We start from the raw sequence: 20084 nt of genomic DNA, 5'->3' as shown, positions 1-20084 counted from the left end.
GAAACTATATAAATCCTAACTAGTGTATTCATTCATCCTACATCCATTTTCCTTATCTTATAAATTCATTTTAATTCAATTTTAGTGTACTGGACTTAGTGGATCCAAAATCAAAATCAGAAATAACAGACAACATTCTTGTTCTTCTTTTAAAATAATTATCAATTATTTGAAATTGTATATGTTTCTGTCCAGGGGTATCTGAGTACTGAGTAACAATACATATATCAAAACGACTTTTATGTGACAGTTTGCAATGAAAAGTACTCAGTGGCCAGTGAGAAGAAAGGACAGAAACGAGTGTGCATTTACTGTGTGCTAACTAATTTTAGTGATGAACCAGATTAGTAATGATTAGATTATTTTAATGGGAAATGTTGGGGAGGGATAACTAAACATGAAATCCTGGAAGCTGAGACAGGAAAAGTCCTCATACTGATCCTAAGACAGAGGCTGACTGTAGGGTTATCAGCAGCTGCTACATCACATTTTGCAGATTCTAACAATTCCCCTAGACAGCATATTAAAAAGCAGAAACACTACTTTGCCAACAAAGGTCTGTCAAGGTTATGGTTTTCCCAGTGGTCATGTATGGATATGAGAGCTGGACTATAAAGAAAGCTGAGCACCAAAGAATTGATGCTTTTGAACTGTGGTATTGAAGAAGACTTGAGAGTCCCTTGGACTGCAAGGATATCCAACCAGTTCATCCTAAAGGAAATCAGTCCTGAATATTCACTGGAAGGACTGATGTTGAAGCTGAAACTCTAATACTTTGGCCACCTAATGTGAATAACTGACTCATTTGAAAAGATCCTGATGCTGGGAAAGATTGAAGGAAGGAGGAGAAGGGTACGACAGAGGATGAGACAGCTGGATGGCATCACCGACTCAATGGACATGAGTTGGAGTAAACTCAGGGAGTTGGTGATGGACAGGGAGGCCTGGCGTGCTATGGTCCACGGGGCCACAAAGAGTCAGACATGACTGAGCAACTGAACTGAACTGAACAGTTCCCCTAAACTATTTGAGCAGAAGTCAAATGGCAAACTGACAACAATGCAATCTATTTTATAGTACTTCAATCACAGACAAGCATATGCTTACCTGAATCAGTATCAATACTATGGAATTTGTTTTATTTGATATAAACATTAAAGTTCTGAAAGTAAATGTGCTAAATCATGGTTTTTAAATTAAAGACTTTTACTTACAATTTCAGAACTTATACAATATATTTTTATTAAAGTAGAACATATGCGCATATATTTAAATTAAGTATAACTTAGCTGTCTTAAATATCTGCAACAGAGGTTGAAACAGAGAAGGAGTAACATTTGTTCAACACTCCATACCTATTAATGTAAACTGGCTCAAATCCTTCTCAGAAGTAGACAGGTTATAAATAATAAAAGAACTCATGCACAAGTCATTCAAGACACTACGAATGACACTCAAACACATCTTTTTATTATATACTAAATTTAAAAATACAAATCTTATTAAAAATGCTTATGAAACATTGTATACATAAGTACTGTCAAATACTATCAGATTATGACATTATGTACATTTGCTAAGGTTAATTAGAAACAGAACAACATTCATAACTTTGCTGATAACGAGTTTCAGAAGTCAAATATTTTAATTAACATTTGGCAACTCTGAAGTAGTGATCTGCACAGGAAGATGTCTGCAGAGGTAAAACGGTGAGAAAACAAACGGAAAAATGCAGATATTCCTGCCCTAAGTGTTAATAAGTAGATCTCTTCTTCATCCTCTTAAGTCTCAAAATAACAGAAATTAAAGTGCATAAGACCACAAGGAATACCTGATTTGGTTGTACCCTAATACATACTATTGCCAATTGTGCTGCCATACTGAGGGCTTTGATCTCTGTACTGTTCCTGAGGTTTTAGAAGTTAATTTTGAATGTGACTAGGGGAAAAGAGGCCAATACTTTCTAAATTGCACAAAGTGGCCTTAAAGTGTAGAAACACCAAAGATAAAAATATTAATTTGGGAATAGATTCAAGGAGATCATCCCTGTCTATTTTGCCCTAGAAATAAAATTAGGATATGAACCTAGTTTTACCTCTGGAAAATGCTTACTAAAAATCTGTTTCAAAAGATCAGACATGTACAGCAAGTACCACAATACTGTCAGTTACTGTCCACCCACTTACATACTGTATCATAAATACCAGGCATCAATACCTGCCCTCCAAAGATTCACAAGAAACACAGGAAGAAGCATGTTATTGCTTGACACTAACTTTGCTAATCAACATAAAGTATGATCTGTAAAAATAGGTCACCACCATACAATCAAGGAAGAGGAGAAGGAAAACTGCTAGTCTACAAAAGTGCTCCTTTTAGCTTTCAAGCCGAATAGCTTAATTTGGGTAAAATAAGATTGTAAAGTAAGGCCATCAGTTCTAAATAAGCTGATGAAGCCATCTATACATACTCACATATATACGTTTAAATTTCAGTTTTGATTTAACACGAATGTGCTATTACAAACCATTTATAGGAAACATTTTATCAGGCTTATTTACAAATATATGATCAGAGAAAAGATCTTGAAAATCAAGAAAACTGCAGATAAATGTTGCCATTGCTAACACAGTTCACTAAAGGTAAGACAGATTTACATAAAAACCAAAGGAAAAAGTTTAGTAAGAAACCCCTACCATATACACCTATTGGTCATTGGATCAAAAAGGCAAATAAATGTAATGATCATGACTAAACTTTTATTACTGTCTCTTTTAATAACATATCAACATGAGGTTTACTTAGAGTACTACCTATAAATACACAGTCTCTCATGATTCAATGAGAATATTAAGTTATTGAATACATTTTTTAATTCCCATGGCACATCATACTTGGTAACACTAATAAGGTAGATTTAGATAACACTTAAATCATGATTACGAATGTTTAATTGAGTATTTTCCTTTTTGTAGCTGTGAAATGTAAAGCTTAGATTTGCTTCCATCAGGCCTCTTAAACCAAACTTCATCATGGTTAATTGTTGTAATTACAGCACTAAAAAGAAAAAAAAAAACATATGAATGAATGAATGACAATATGCCTCCTCCACTTTTAGAGCACTAGCTATAAAACCAAAATAGCTGGACTGTAAGGGTAGACTCAGGTATGTAACTGTCATTTATCAGAATGCTACCAGCAGGGCATGCTGCCAAAAATACCACATTCAACAACACAATTATCTCCTTTCTTTTCTTAATAGAGTTGGTAAAATTTACTCTTGGAACTATTAAAAGCACATTGTCCATTCCCACCCAACTCCAAAAGACAAAAAAGCGGAGCTAAAACCACTTCTTGTATGGTATTACAGCTCCAACTCATATTGATATGGTTGTAGGATATGTTCTAAATACAAATCTTAATTCCCAGTGTCAAGTATCTATGGTACTCATACATATTTTTTTAACACTATTAATCTTTATTAGGTTGGTGCAAAGGTAATTGCAGTTTTGCACTGTTGAACTTTGCCATTTGATATTGGAATACATTCTTAAATAAATGCGGTTATGTTATACATCATTTTTTAACATACATTTCTCACTTTATGTTTTTTTGCTAATGACTTATTACTTGCTGTGCATTTTATATTTATTTTAGACAAGGGAAATGATGTTAGACAAAAAGCAGATTTGGGTGATTTTTCTTATTCAAGTTCAAAATGGGTCGTAAAGCAGCACAGACAACTCACAACCTCAGTGCACCTGACCCAGGAACTGCTAACGAACACACAGTGCAGCAGTGGCTCAAGAAGTTTTGCAAAGGAGCCGAGAGCTTGAAGATAAGGAGTGCAGTGGCCAGTCATCAGAAGCTGACAACGAAATTGAAAGCCACCATCAAAGCTGATCCTATTACAACCACACAAGAAGTTGTTGAAGAACTCAACATTGATCATTAAGTTCAAATTGCTAACATCCGCTGGATCATCAAAAAAGCAAGAGAGTTCCAGAAAAACATCTATTTCTGCTTTATTGACTATGCCAAAGCCTTTGACTGTGTGGATCACAATCAACTGTGGAAAATTCTGAAAGAGATGGGAATACCAGACCACCTGACCTGCCTCTTGAGAAACCTGGATGCAGGTCAGGAAGCAACAGTTAGAAATGGACATGGAACAACAGATTGGTTCCCATTAGGAAAAGGAGTACGTCAAGGCTGTATATTGTCACCCTGCTTATTTAACTTATATGCAGAGTACATCATAAGAAATGCTGGGCTGGAGGAAGTACAAGCTGGAATCAAGATTGCCAGGAGAAATATCAATAACTTCAGATATGGAGATGACACCTCTCTTATGGCAGAAAGTGAAGAACTAAAGAGCCTCTTGATGAAAGTGAAAGAAGAGAGTGAAAAAGTTGGCTTAAAGCTCAACATTCAGAAAACTAAGATCATGGCATCCTGTCCCATCACTTCATGGGAAATAGATGGGGAAACAGTGGAAACAGTGGCTGACTTAATTTTGGGGGGCTCCAAAATCACTGCAGATGGTGACTGCAGCCATGAAATTAAAAGATGCTTACTCCTTGGAAGGAAAGTGATGACCAACCTAAACAGCATATTAAAAAGCAGAGACAAAGGTCTGTCTAGGCAAGGCTATGGTTTTTCCAGTGGTCATGTATGGATGTGAGAGTTGGACTATAAAGAAAGCTGAGTGCCGAAGAATTGATGCTTTTGAACTGTGGTGTTGGAGAAGACTCTTGAAAGCCCCTTAGACTGCAAGGAGATCCAACCAGTCCATCCTAAAGGAGTCCTGGGTGTTCACTGGAAGGACTGATGTTGAAGCTGAGACTCCAATACTTTGGCCACCTGATGCGAAGAGCTGACTCATTTGAAAAGACCCTGATGCTGGGAAAGATTGAGGACAAGAGGAAAAGGGGACGTCAGAGGATAAGATGGTTGGATGGCATCACTGACTCAACAGACATGAGTTTGGGTGAACTCCCGGAGTTGGTGATGGACACGGAGGCCTGGCATGCTGCCGTCCATGGTGTTGCAAAGGGTTGGACACGACTGAGCAACTGAACTGAAATGAACTGATGGTCATTTGGCATTTGAAGCAAACTGGAAAGGTAAAAAAGCTCAGTAAGTGAGTGCCTCACTAGCTGACTGAAAATCAAAACACTCGTTGTTCTGAAGTGACAATGAACCATTTCTCAACTGGACTGTGACATGCAACAAAAAGTGGATTTTATACGACAACCAGTGATGACCAGCTCAGTGGCTGGACCAAGAAGAAGCTTCAAAGCACTTCCCAAAGCCAAATTTACACCAAAAAAAGGTCCCCATCACTGTCTGGTGGTCTGCTGCCCATCTGATCCACTATAGGTTTCTGAATCCTGACAAAATCATTAGATCTAAGAAGCATGCTCAGGAAATTGATGAGATGCACTGAAAACTGCAATGCCTGAATCCAGCATGGGTCAACAGAAAGGGTCCAATTCTTCTCCACAAAAACCCCCAAACACACGTTGCACCACCACCAGTTCAAAGTTGAACAAATTGGGATACGAAGTTTTGCCTCATCTGCCATATTCACCTAACCTCATGCCAACTGAAAACCACTTCTTCAAGCATCTCGACAACTTCTTGCAGGGAAAATGCTTCTACAACCAGCAGGGTGCAGAAAATGTTTTCCAAGAAAGAGTTCATCACATCTCGAACCATGGATTTTTATGCTACAGAAATAAACTAATTTCCCATTGGCAAAAATGTGCTGATTGTAAGGGTTCCTATTTTGATTAATAAAGATGTGTTTGAACCTAGTAACAATGATTTAAATTCACAGTCCAAAACCACAATTACGTTTGCACCAACCTAACAGAAGTCTTTCTAAAACTATGTTTGTGTTTAATCCTCTTTTATGCTATTTTATCTCCTTTTTAGTGCTACCCTGGTGGCTCAATAGTAAAGAATCCACCTGCTAATATAGGAGACACAGTTGTGATCTATGGGGCGGGAAGATCCCCTGGAGAATGAAAGGGCAACTCACTCCAGTATTCTTGCCTGGGAAGTCCCATGGATAGAGGAGTCTGGCCAGCTACAGTCCATGGGGTCGCAAAGAGTCAGACACAACTTTGTGACTGAGCACAAGCATTTCCTTTTTAACCACATTTATGGTACACAGTAGTAGTTATATGTCTCAAAAACAATAAGATAAGGCAAAGAAGCCAGGGGTACTTTATATATATGTATGTATGTATATATATATATGTGTACATATATATATATATGCTTCCCAGGTGGTGTTAGTGGTAAAAAAAACCCACCTGCCAATATTGGATATCTAAGAGACATGGATTCAATCCCTGGGTCAGGAAGATCCCCTGGAGGAGGGCATGGCAACCTACTCCAGTATTTTGCCTGGAGAATCCCATGGACAGAGGAGCCTGGCAGGCTACAGTCCATGGGGTCACAAAGAATCTGACACAACTGAAGCAACTAGCATGCATACACACAGATCCTAAGTAGTAGTAGTTATATGACTCAAAAGCAGTAAGATCAAGCAAAAAATCCAGGAGTATTATATATGTAACCTAGTAATTAATTAGCTCAATGGACTTTTATGAGAAAAGTTTGCTCCTGAAATGAGTATTCAATACTAAATGCAAACACCTTATTTACTATTACTACCTAGAAAAAGTTATTTTCTTACTGTAGAGGATAAAAAAACTCTGAGGATTAAATAATAAACTATAAAGGAACTAAAGAAGTGATGCACATTAATATTTTCCAAAGGCCACACCAGAGAAAACTTAGAAGGCTCTATAAATAATTATAGAAACTTTATTTAAGCTCAGACAGGTTGAATCTTCTAAAAGGCAATTTTCAGTTTTCAAGTTATACTTTAATTACCATCACTCTAAATTTTCATTAATTTTCAATTCCTTCCCCATTTTGATTGATGCAATTTTTTTAATACAAAATACTAAAATATACCCCCCAAAGTTAACATTAACACTGGTGTTCAAACATGCTAATCAAATCATACGTCACAAAAATAAAGAAATCCACAGGCAATTATTAAGGTATTACGAATGCACTACATAAGCAGCAAATATTTACTGACAACAACGCAGTACTCTCTAATACTGAGCAGCACTGAAACAATAAAGGCTTTTTACCTTGTAGGACATTCATCTTTTTTGTCAATACATATTGTCTGTCCACGTATATACCACTCGCCATCATAGTATAACCTTCCCTCTTCGGATCTAGCACTGTGCAGGTGTTTTTCCAGTTTCACAGGTGCTAAAGGGATCAGTTCAAAAACTGTTATATTAATAAGACATTGTCAGAGGAACAAAAGTGCAGAACACTTAAGCATTAATACCAATCCACCCATATATGTGAAAAAACACTAAAAATACTTTTTTAGATAACAAATCTACATCTAATAAAAACAAAGAGAATTTCATTTCCTACATTTTTATATAATTCACTGTGTTTAATAGAGCTATTTAATAAAGCTAAAAATATATATAATAAATCAATTAACTAGACAAGTGCAAGAGAGCAGATATATTATCCACTATTAATGCCAATTTTAAGTAAGATTTAAAATCTGAGTTGTCATATTTCCACTGAAAATTCCCTGATGGCTCAGAGGGTAAAGAATCTGCCTGCAAAGCGGGAGACTCAGGTTCAATCCCTGGGTGGGGAAGATCCCCTGGAGAAGGGAATGGCAACCCATTATTCTTGCCTGGAGAAATTCCATGAAAAGAGGAGCCTGGTGGGCTACAGTCCATGGGGTGCAAAGAGTCGGACACAACTGAATGACTAACACACACACAAACAATATATAATAAATCAATAACTAGACAAGTGTAAGGAGAAAAGATGATGCATTATGCTTTACTAGGGCCAATTTTAAGTAAGATTTAAAATCTGAGTTGTCATATCTCCACTGAAAATTATATTTTTTCATATTGTCTCGCCTGACACTTTTTATTGTCTCAACTGACACTTCAAAAAAGCAAAGTTTAACATATATTCCAAGAATTTCCCAGGCCTTTGATTCTAAAAAGCAAATGTCCTCAGTAGAATTTTCATTTTGAAATTCTAGAAATGGTTTGAGATTCATCAGATAAACTCATGCAGAAAAAAAAAACAACATTCTTTATGGAAGCACACTGTCAAAAGCACACCATGAAATATACCCCTCTGCATCATTCAAATGTCACCACCTCAGAAAGGTCTTCCACAACCACTCTGCCCACTCCTCAGTTAATCTTCACCACAGCTTTATATTTCCTTCATAGCAATTATTACAATTTGTCAGTATCTAGTTAGTTATCTATTTACATATACATTATCATTCTGCCTCCCTCAAGGAAGTTCCAGGAGATTCAACTCTTGAACCACTACATTCACTGACCTCAAAAAGTGCCTGGTATTTAAAAGGTTTTCAGTAAGTATTCACTCATTCATTCATTCAACAAATGTTTTCTGAGCACTGTGACTGAACAGACAGATTTCTGACCTTTGTGGAGCTTACGATTCTCTCAGGAGACAGGTAAACATGTAAACAATCAAAAAATTACAAATTGTGGTAAGTGCCATGAAGAAAACAAAGAATACACATGCTAAAGATAACAGGGGCTGGGGAGGAGACCCACTCAACAGTGTAGTCAGACTCTTAAAGGAATCCATGGCTCAAATCTATACAGTGAAGGAAGGTAGAAACAGAGAAATTATTCTAGACAGTAATGTCCGTCACTACTTCAGCAGTGATTTCATGATTTTTGATGAACCCTACTGCCAGCATTCTAATCTCTCTCATAGAAAATATAGGTACAGAAGTAACTTTGTGCACAATTCCAGAGGCTTGAGGAATTGAAAGTCCATAATTCCTATTCACAGGCTCTCTGAAGGCCATCCACGGACTCTAGACACCTCCCCTATAGAATTACTGAGCCCATTAAAAAACACTAAATAAATACTTTTAAGATTACTGATCCATTATTAGCAATTGTAATGCAGTTGAAGCACTAAAGAAGAAATACATTCCATTCATAAATCTTGAAACTTTTACATGAGGCAAAGTCTCCAGAAGAAATTTTCACAGTTCTGCATATAGTGTTCACTGATTAAATGAAACCAGTGACGGGGGAGTGGTTTAGTATGTAATTGACTTAAAAAGTCTCCAAAGAGAAGATTTCTGAACTCTGACAAAATGACTTACGTTCTGTTTTCACTCTATGTGGACCAAGTGTAGCCATTGCCTTAATTAAAAAAAGAAGAGGAAAGATGTCTGAGTTCAAAATCAAAGTATATTTAGATATCCATTTAATATATAAAATTTACAAGCTTAATAACAAACACAGTGAAATATGATCTGCTTCAATAAGCTGGTAATGTCTAAAACCATGGGAATATAAAAAGAATAAAAATTTATTCTAGAGGTGTTATCAATACCTAATATAATCTCAAATTCTCAACTAAGAAGCTTCTGAGAATGGAAAATTTTAATAGGAAAACAAGTCTCCACTTTCAAACAAGCACAGAAAATCTTCTAACATTTCAATGTTTAATGACAAAATGCAAAAATGTATAATAAAGGTTCAAATATTCACTCATTTTCATTCATTCAACAAATATATCTGAGTGCCTTCTGTGAGCCAGTACCAGGCTAAGCACTAGGCACAGAATGGTAATCCATTACTGTTTTGGGGCAACCTAAATACTTTTGCATAAATTGTTAATTACGTTATCACAGGAAAAAATAGAATCAAACTGCTAGCATGCCTCTCATAAAATACTCTTGCAATCCACAGTTATCTGTATTAGTAATGACTGCCTAGAGAGACTGTTGCAAAGTAAAGCATATTTACAATATTTTGATGTATTAGTGAAAAATTATATACTCTTAAAAAGTAGACTACAAAAAATATACTTGAATTCCATTGCTCTTTAATCATACCTTCCTTATTGTTGTCCAGTCTTCAAGAATATCAAGATCTTGTAACATATAAACTATATACGGACGTTGAAAAGTCAAGGTCAGTTTAGCTGTAAGAATTTCAATTTTAAACTATACTTCCAAATTTCTGTTTTTCAGAGACTGGAACAATGACTTCAGACAGAAACCATCAGCATGCTGAATTCTGACTCCAAATTGTTTTTCAAAAAACTTACCAGCATTAAGTATGTTCTAGTACTTCAGATATTATAACCATATTCTCTTAATCCTATGGTGTCTCTGACAGTAAGATAAACCAACAACCTAATCACTGTTTTGAGGTGGGTAAGGGGGAAAGCAGGAGCCAGGGGAAGGTACCATAGGGAATGCCAAGATTGAATGTGTGTATTAATGTAATTTAAAGACATTCCAGTTTCAGAGACATTAAAAATGTCAAAAAGTACACATGAGAATTAAGCAATCATACTATATAATAAACAGCTGCTGCATTTCAAAGCCCTTGTGATCTACAAAGCCATATTAATTTTCAGTGTTGAGATCATGGCTAAATTTCTTATCCTCTCTACCTGGCTTAATCTAAACTATACCCTTCTGCTTTCAATCATTTTTAAAAATCATCTCTTATTACAGGATCATGCAAATAAAGACAATGTATACTAATAAAAGTTACAAAGATATGCACAGTGAAAAAACATACATTAAAACAACTAAAAAAAAAAATTTAAAAACCCGGAAAATTTGAAAAAGGATATCTGACACAACAACTGGCTTCTTTTTGTCAGGACTGAAAGGATCCTTCCTCTTTTTTCTTGACTGAAGCTCATCATTCCACAGCTCTGGCAAGTAAACAAAAATTAAGTATTACTTGATTTCTTGAGATCAAAGGAAAAAAAAGACTAATTTCATAGTAGCAAAACTACATTGGTGGCTATGTTTATATGCTATAAATATGGGTATATACTATATATATATATGACTACATATAATTTAATGAGCAGCTATATATTTATGAATTTTCCTCTTCTTTCATTAGAATAAAATTCAATTTGGCACTTAATGCCTAGTAACTGATGAACCTATATGTCAGGCATTTAAATATTCATCACATGAATGGTCTCAACTAATCTTCGAAGCTACCTCTCAGGCAGACAGTCTCATCACTTCAATTATAAGAAGAGACTGACTTAGAAAAGCTAAAACTGTCAACGATGGCCAGCCAACTAGTCGAACAATGGCACGAGAGCTCAGCTCGTCTGCTCTGCCTATTCTATACTAGACAAACAGAATTTATAACAAGTAACATAATACTCATGCAAGAACCATAGGATAGCCCAGTAAATCTTCCAAGGTGTAGAAAGCCTTTCCCTGAAAAAGCCAATTTCACTTTGGCCTAATCTAATTATTAATAAGTATTTCCTCTTTTTGAGACAAAAATCTGCCTCCTTATAATATCCATCATTTTGTCCTAGTTTGTGCAGGACCAAGAGAAAAGGCTTCTACTCCTCCTTCCACATGACAATCTTTCAAGACTTAGAGGAAAGAATATATACTGTAGCTGTCTTCCAACACTACTGTTATGTTGTAATACTATTCTTAACTGTTCTTACAGTGCATTACCCTCATGCCTGCTGTTCCTGTCACACTTCTATTTTATTCCTTTTCATGTGCTACATTTTCTACATCCTTCTGAAGTATGAGTCCCAATTAAAGCAACAATCACAGCAAATTCTTTAGCAGTCTTCCTCCTTGCCCTCTCATTAGGACACTTCATTTATATACCATTTGTATAAGAGACTCGATATGAAGAGACACCTCAGTAAAACAAAGATTTAGTGTCACTTAAACATGACAGTCACAGCATTCCCCTCACCTGAGGTAATATCAATGCTGTGCCGGTCCTCTTCAAGCCTTCTTATCTTCTCCTCTAGCTCACTCTGTACTGTATCATATAACAAAAGCTTTTCACTCTGGAAAAAAAAAAAAAAATAGATCACACATAACCAGGAAGGACGAATCATTCCATGTTTAACTAACAATACCAAATAACTCACTTTTAAAAGTATTTTAACATATGGTGCTTTTGTTTAAATTCAACTTAAAAATTTTAATGATGAAATGTCAAATATATGAATGAACTAAAACTAGAAACTAAGAATCTAAGTATACAGAGAACTACATACAATTAAATTGTTTAAGAATATCTAAATCTGTATGTGATAAAGAGGCAAATATTTACTTCATATAAAACTCATAGTGAGTTCCTGTAGCCCCTTTCAAATACAGGCAGGTCCCCTGTCAGCACAATGGAGAGCCTGTCCTGTAAAATGTATCATTGTAAAACAAAACTATTTTTTCTCGTATCAGAACAATTCCTCACTAATACGTCAATCGTATTAAAAGAGACAAATATATCATCAAGAGAAAAATTCAAGTATAAATTTTATAATTATTCCAAACAATTCAATTAAAGATAAAATTGTAATATTACAGACTAATTATATCCCAATCTTTCAACAAAACTATAGAAAGACTGAGCCACTGGCTAAGAGACAAGACTATTTACTAGTAAATCAGACTAGAATCCGGATCCACTTGTTCTAGCCCTTTTTTTTTTAATTATAAAATACTGTATCCTTTATTTTTAAAGCCAGAGGATGAGCATCAGCGTGAAGATGAGCTGTGTGTGTGTATGTGTGTGTGTGTGTGTCCGTGCGCACACGTGCGCACTCCGTAGTATGCAATTCTTTGCAACCCTATGGACTGTAGTCCATCAGGCTCCTCGGTTCATGGAATTTTCTAGGCAAGAATACTGGAGTGGGTTGACATTTCCCACTATAATTTTATATGATAAATAAAATCACATAGATTTATCATATAAAAGGCTGTGACAGATTGCCACCCACCTACCACATGCGTATCTCTAGTAAAGACAATAGCCTATTGGGATATAGCTAGATATGCCTGTCTCATAGTAGCTACTGGAATACAGTTAGTTATGATTTCTTGTGGAAGGCATAAGCCATCCCCATTTTGAGCATTCCCAGTGTCCATCATGAAGTCTTCTCTTTTGGGTTTGAAATTTAGAGTCTACGTATGCTTGAAGGTTCTGCCAAGTGGAAGAGAAAAGATGGTTTTTGTAAATTTGAAGCAATCCCGGAGGCAGAGAGAAAGCAGAGCTGAAGAAGGCTAAAACTAGATCCCCTATGAAAAATTATCTCATTACATGTTACTCTCTATGCTTACTTCCTTTTACTTTCTCCTCTGCTTTTGGTAAAATTTTACTGAATAGTCTAGCATTATCTGCATTGTACTACAAGAATTGGGAACTGTTACATAGCAGATAAGAAGGGAGAACAGGCTGCAGTCACAGTCAAGATCGTGTGATGGCTATGAACAGAGCCAGCTTCTCCAACCAAAGAGGACTCTGAATGCTAAGTAGGAGTGATAAAGCCTTTGCTTTCAAAAATATTTCAATGAAAAAATGTTTTATAAAAATTACCACTAAAAAAAAAGAATATGGACTTTTAACTGGTGAATTCTCTTTGTATTCCATTGATATATTTGCCCTAGGCCAAGCAGAAATTCTGAAATAAACCTACCAGTCATTGTTGACAATTAAAAAAAAAAAAAGGTGCAATAGGACTGAAATGTTTGAAGTTTTGAAGGCTTCTCTAAAAAATATCACAGGTATACTTTAAATTACACAAATAAAAGTGCCTTGACTCTATCCTCATTATTCTTTGTTCTTCTCTCCCTTATCCCCAGCCCCTCAACAGCCTTCCATGAGAAGGAAAGAAAGTCATAACTGAAGCAGGTAAAAAGACAGCTGGAAAAGAAAGAGGCATTCAAACTCCCTTTCTTTGGTGCCTGTAGAGCCTTCTATACTCAATAGGTAATTTAGCTTTTTTAAAGTATTATTAATTATAACTACACATTTGGCTTCAAATTCCCACACCCCTCCAATCTTCACGTGTATACTTAGTGAACCTGCTCACTGACCCCTTTCACCAACTGAGACCATGCTCCTTCTCATCAGGGCCATGTTAAGGAGTGCCAGCAAAGTGGCTCCAAGGTTCCATGTTTGCACTCATATTCCCTCTGGCCTGGGTTCAGAATCAATTGCCTGTTGGCAGTTCCCTGACTAAGGCATCTCACAGTTTTGAACCTGGACTAGCATCTTAGGAGATTTTCAAGGACTAGCATTACCAGAGAAAGAACAAAACATATTAAAAGGCTACAGTCCTTTTTTTTTTTTTTAAGTATGCTGCATTGGAATAAAAAGATAAGCAGAACAGGATTTAAAAGCCAAGAAACAGATTCCAGTTGTGGGAAATGTTACAAAAAAGGTGACTTTTCAAATTATTTGAAAACCAGATGACAATAAATGACAAGAGAAAAATGAGTTTAAGTGTACAGAGAAAAAAAGTTGGCTTAAAACTCAACATTCAGAAAACTAAGATCATGGCATCCAGCCCCATCACTTCATGGCAAATAGACTATAAAACAATGGAAACAGTGAGAGACTTTACTTTTCAGGGCTCCAAAATCACCGCTGGTGATTGCAGCCATGAAATTAAAGGACACTTGTTCCTTGGAAGAAAAGTTATGACCACCTAGACAGCTTATTAAAAAGCAGAGACATTACCTTGCCGACAAAGGTTCACCTAGTCAAAGCTATGGTTTTTCCAGTAGTCATGTACGGATGTGAGAGCTGGACCATAAAGAAAGCTGAATGCTGAAGAACTGATGCTTTTGAACTGTGGTGCTGGAGAAGACTCTTGAGAGTCCCTTGGAGATCCAACCAGTCCTTCCTAAAGGAAATCAGTCCTGAATATTCACTGGAAGGACTGATGCTGAAGCTGAAAGTCCAATACTTTGGCCATCTGATGCAAAGAGCTGACTCACCGGAAAAGACCCTGATGCTGGGAAAGATTGAAGGCAGGAGAAGGGGACGACAGAGGATGAGATGGTTGGATGGCATCACCGACTCGATGGACATGAGTTTGAGCAAGCACTGGGAATTGGTGATGGACAGGGAAGCCTGGCATGCTGCAGTCCATGGGGTCACAAAGAGTCGGACACGACTGAGTGACTGAACTGAATTGATAGAGAGAAAAAATTCTATAATGTAAGGTTCTTTGCCTTATGTTATATAAAACAATGGACTAAACAGTTAAATTTACAAAATGAAATTTAAAGGAAGTAAGGAAAGATAGTGAATGATATTGGGATGAAGAAAGTTTTTCAAAGCACAAAAATCCGAAGGACAAGTTATGTTTTAAAGAACTATTTGTGCAGACAGAAATTAAAGACACATTAAACAGCAAACAAAAGAAGAAAGCAATAAAAAATACCTGCAACATGACAAAGCCTTAAAACCATCAGATGAAATTAAACAAGCATGGATAAATCAGTAAGAAAACTCTAAATACTGTCCATCAGTTCAGTTCAGTTCAGTCACTCAGTCGTGTCCGACTCTTTGCGACCCCGTGAATCGCAGCACGCCAGGCCTCCCTGTCCATCACCAACTCCTGGAGTTCACTCAGACTCCACTGAGTCAGTGATGCCATCCGCCATCTCATCCTCTGTCGTCCCCTTCTCCTCCTGTCCCCAATCCCTCCCAGCATCAGAGTCTTTTCCAATGAGTCAACTCTTCGCATGAGGTGACCAAAGTACTGGAGTTTCGGCTTCAGCATCATTCCCTCCGAAGAAATCCCAGGGCTGATCTCCTTCAGAATGGACTGGTTGTACCTCCTTGCAATCCAAGGGACTCTCAAGAGTCTTCTCCAACACCACAGTTCAAAAGTATCAATTCTTCAGTGCTCAGCTTTCTTCATAGTCCAACTCTCACATCCATACATGACCACAGGAAAAACCATAGCCTTGACTAGACGGATCTTTGTTGGCAAAGTAATGTCTCTGCTTTTAAATATGTTATCTAGGTTGGTCATAACTTTTCTTCCAAGGAGTAAGCGTCTTTTAATTTCATGGCTGCAGTCATATACTCACTACCAAAAATAGCCAAAAGAAGAGACAGAGAGACAAATATAAGTACAAATTAAAATGTGCAGTATGCAATACTATTCTTCACTTGGCAAAGTTGTTTTATTCTTTTCAATTATAATAAACAATGCCTACCAGAAAAATAAATGACCCAATCAAAAAACGGGCCAAAGAACTAAACAGACATTTCTCCAAAGAAGACATACAGATGGCTAACAAACACATGAAAAGGTACTCAACATTACTCATTATCAGAGAAATGCAAATCAAAACCACAATGAGATACCATCTCATGCCGGTCAGAATGGCTGCTATCAAAATGTCTACAAACAATAAATGCTGGAGAGGGTGTGGATAAAAGGGAACCCTCTTACACTGTTGGTGGGAATGCAAACTAGTACAACCACTATGGAGAACACTGTGGAGATTTCTTAAAAAACTGAAAATAGAACTGCCTTATGACCCAGCAATCCCACTGCGGGGCATACACACCGAGGACACCAGAATTGAAAGAGACACATGTACCCCAGTGTTCACCGCAGCACTGCTTACAATAGCCAGGATATGGAAGCAACCTAGATGTCCATCAGCAGACGAATGGATAAGAAAGGTGTGGTACATATACACAACGGAATATTACTCAGCTATTAAAACGAACGCATTTGAATCAGTTCTAATGAGGTGGATGAAACTGGAGCCAATTATACAGAGTGAAGTAAGTCAGAAAGAAAAACACCAATACAGTATATTAACACATATATATGGAATTTAGAAAGACGGTAACAACAACCCTATATGTGAGACAGCAAAAGAGACAGAGAGACACAGAACAGACTTTTGGACTCTGCGGGAGAAGATGAGGGTGGGATGATTTGAGAGAATAGCACTGAAACATGTATGTTACCGTATGTGAAACAGATCACCAGTCCAAGTTCAATGCATGAAACAGGGCACTCAAAGCCGGTGCACTGGGACAACCCAGAGCAATGGGATGGGGAGGGAGGTGGGAGAGGGGTTCAGGGGTTCAGGATGGGAGAGAGGATGCTTTCTGACTTACTTCACACAGGTATACCCGTAGCTGATTCATGTCAATGTATGGCAAAACCCACAATATTGTAAAGTAGTTAGCCTCCAATTAAAATTAATAAATTAATTTAAAATAAATAAATAAACTATGCCAACTGATACAGAGAATATAAACCAACTCAACAATTTGGAAAGTAACTTACAAATAAGTTTTAAGGACTTCACGGACTATATCCTTTGATCTAGTAATTACGCTGAGGATTCCATCCTAAAGAAATAACAACCTTGGCCAATGTTGCATGGAAAAGGATGTCCACAACAGCAATACTTGTAATGCATAAAACCAGGAACAAAGTAAAATCTAATAACAGAGTATTGGCTACAGAAATTATTGTACATCCGTACTACTACTCTGCAGATAACAGTCATTCAGAATTCAAAAAGTAGGGGAAAACTGCCACAGTAAAATTACAAATGAATCCAGATCATAAACTCTCTCTTCCCGAAGACATAATGAAGTAAACAGAAAATAAGTACAAAATAAATCAACAAACGACACTTATAGTTATCAAACAAAGGAAGGAGGACAATGCCAGGCCATAACCTCTGAACATGATAACAAACTGAGACAGAACCCCAAGATCTGCATTATGTACAATATACTCACACAGGCACTCTGTAAAGAAAGAAGCTGAGGGGGGGAATATTCAAAAAGTCTGAGTCATACTTCCAAATCTACAAAGAAATGAAGAAGGGTCTGGATGGGGGAAAATACATGGGAAGCCCTAAAGAGAGAAAGGCTCACCAGTGAGAAGAAAACTTCTAGAGCTCAGCAGCTGACAAGCTCTGCACACAGGCAGATTATATTGACTCATTCCTAGATATGAATGATGGCCAAAGGTGGCTAGTTATTTGTGAAAAGCATCAAAATGAAACACAGAGAGACAAATGAACAAAAAAGAAGTATAAAGAAACAGGAACAAGTCAAGATACAGAAAAAAAGTTCAAAACAACTGCATTTAATACCCATAAAGGGATGGGATTACACCCATGAGAAAAGAATAGGAGTTGGAAAAAATATTAAAAATGGGTAATCAGAGGACATAAGAGCTCTTGGAAATTAAATACAGAATGGAAATAAAATATTTAGTAAAAGGATTGGAAAAGAAAGTTGAATACTCTTAAAAACAATAAAATAAGAATGAAGGGAAGAGGTGGAGGGAAGTACCTATAATAAAAATATAATATATAAGATCTTCAAAATATGCAATAATACAATATATATGAAATATAAGAAAATTCAAAATCAACGTTGGGGGTTCAGCAGCTAACCAAGAAGAGTTCCAAAATGAGAAAACAGAAAATAATAGAGAAGAAACAATATAAGAAACTTCTCAGAGCAAAAGGTATGTTTCCTGATATAAGTGTTCCTCTTGAGTATCCACATGAATGAAGAGAGATGCACATATCACCTTGCTGTTCCATAGCATCAAGGACAAAGAAAACATCTTACAGCTATTCAGGAAGAAAAAAGGTCATGTACAGAGGATCAGGATTCACAATGGTAACAGGCTTCCCAAAGCAATACTAGAGGCTAGAAGACAGTGGAAAAATGCCTTCAAAATTCTGAGGAAACATCATTACTTACATCTAGAATTCCATACTCTGAAGGGTGAGTTAAAAGATGGCTCCAGACATGAAAGATGTAAGGGTTTTAAAACATGTCCAATAAATCTTTGACATGCCTCCCTTCAAAAGGTAGACCCTAATTCCTGTCTCCCTGAAAGTGAGCAGGACTTAATGACTCATCTGTAAGGAATATAATGTGGCAGAAATCTAGGTTATTAAAAACACTATCACTTCTGTCTTGCTCTTGTGAACCATTCACCCTCGGAGAAGCTAGTCACAAGGTCATGGGGGCCCTCAGTCAGCCTGTGGAGAGGCCTATGGGAATAAGGCTTCCAACCAACATCCAGCAACAACCTGCCAGTCTTTAAGTCAGTCACCATAGAAGCAGTTCCTGCAGTCCCAGTCAAGCCTTCAAATAGCTGCTTCCCTGGCTGACCTCTTCACGGCAATTTCATGTGATTCCCTGAGCCAGAACCACCCAGCTACTTTGCTCCCAAATTCCTGACCATAGAGACTGCAAAATAAAATGCTGATTACTGTTTCAAGTGACTAAATTTTGGAGTAATTTATTATAAAGCAATAGATAACCAATACAAGAAGTCTCAAACACCTAACTTCTATACCCTTTTTCCCAAGAAGCTACTCAACAAAACTGAAAAAAGGAAACAAGACTATAGCAGGGAAAGAAGTAAAGGGAATCACTTTACTTGTGAAGAGAAACCCATGAAGACAGAGATGCAGCTGGCATAGAAAGCATCTGAAAGATGGAGCAGAAAGGAACGGGGTCCAGGGATGGAAGACTTGCTCCCAGGATGGAGAACTCCAGAAGGAAACGGGTCTCATGGATTACCTGAAGCATCTGACCATGCAGAAAACGGCACTGGGGGTTTTCATAAATCTGCTCGAGTCTCTGGGAAGAACTGATAAACAAGAGAAAACTAACAAACAATAAATGAAGCAATTAATTCCAAGGTTAAAAAAACATAGTTGTACAAGAAGGGAAGTTTAAGCAAAGCATAACTCTGGGATCAGTAAAAAATAGTTATTGTTACAACAAAAACAAAAATTATGACATAACTATATCAGAAGAATGAGATGAGGAAAACTAATATGGAATCCTTGGCTTTCAAAACGTACTATCCAAAACTGATATTATTTAGAAATGAGGCTAAACTCCAGAAGCAGTAGATAAAAGATTTACATAGACAATTGCTGCTTGCATGAAGAACACAGAGATGGTAGTGAGGCTGCTGTTTTGCATTATAAGCCTGTGCTTTCAGGAATATGTACACACATTACCCAGTTAAAGCAGATTTTTAAGAGTATTTAGGGAGGGGGAAACTGGTTGAAGGCCGTCCAAAGGTACAAACTTCCAGTTATAAAATAAACAAGTACAACATGATTAATATAATTAATAGCACTATGCGTTATATACAAAAGTTGTTAAGAG

At 36.9% G+C, this 20084-nt stretch overlaps 1 protein-coding gene across 1 annotated transcript in view; it reads right to left on the bottom strand.

Moving 5' to 3' along the window:
• The window catches only part of BRMS1L (breast cancer metastasis-suppressor 1-like), a 43388-nt gene continuing 24752 nt past the window's right edge, over positions 1449-20084 (bottom strand). Inside the window, exons 5-10 of the mRNA XM_005695242.3 lie at positions 11847-11943; positions 10729-10812; positions 9977-10041; positions 9239-9278; positions 7179-7305; positions 1449-3057 (exon numbers count right to left, since the gene is read on the bottom strand). Of these exons, the coding sequence (XP_005695299.1) occupies positions 2940-3057; positions 7179-7305; positions 9239-9278; positions 9977-10041; positions 10729-10812; positions 11847-11943 (531 nt within the window). The 3' untranslated portion in view covers positions 1449-2939. The remainder of the gene's footprint in view (positions 3058-7178; positions 7306-9238; positions 9279-9976; positions 10042-10728; positions 10813-11846; positions 11944-20084) is intronic.

This window comes from Capra hircus, chromosome 21 (genome assembly GCF_001704415.2).
Source record: "Capra hircus breed San Clemente chromosome 21, ASM170441v1, whole genome shotgun sequence".
Lineage (NCBI taxonomy): Eukaryota > Metazoa > Chordata > Mammalia > Artiodactyla > Bovidae > Capra > Capra hircus.
This window is presented reverse-complemented; position numbering and strand designations above follow the sequence as displayed.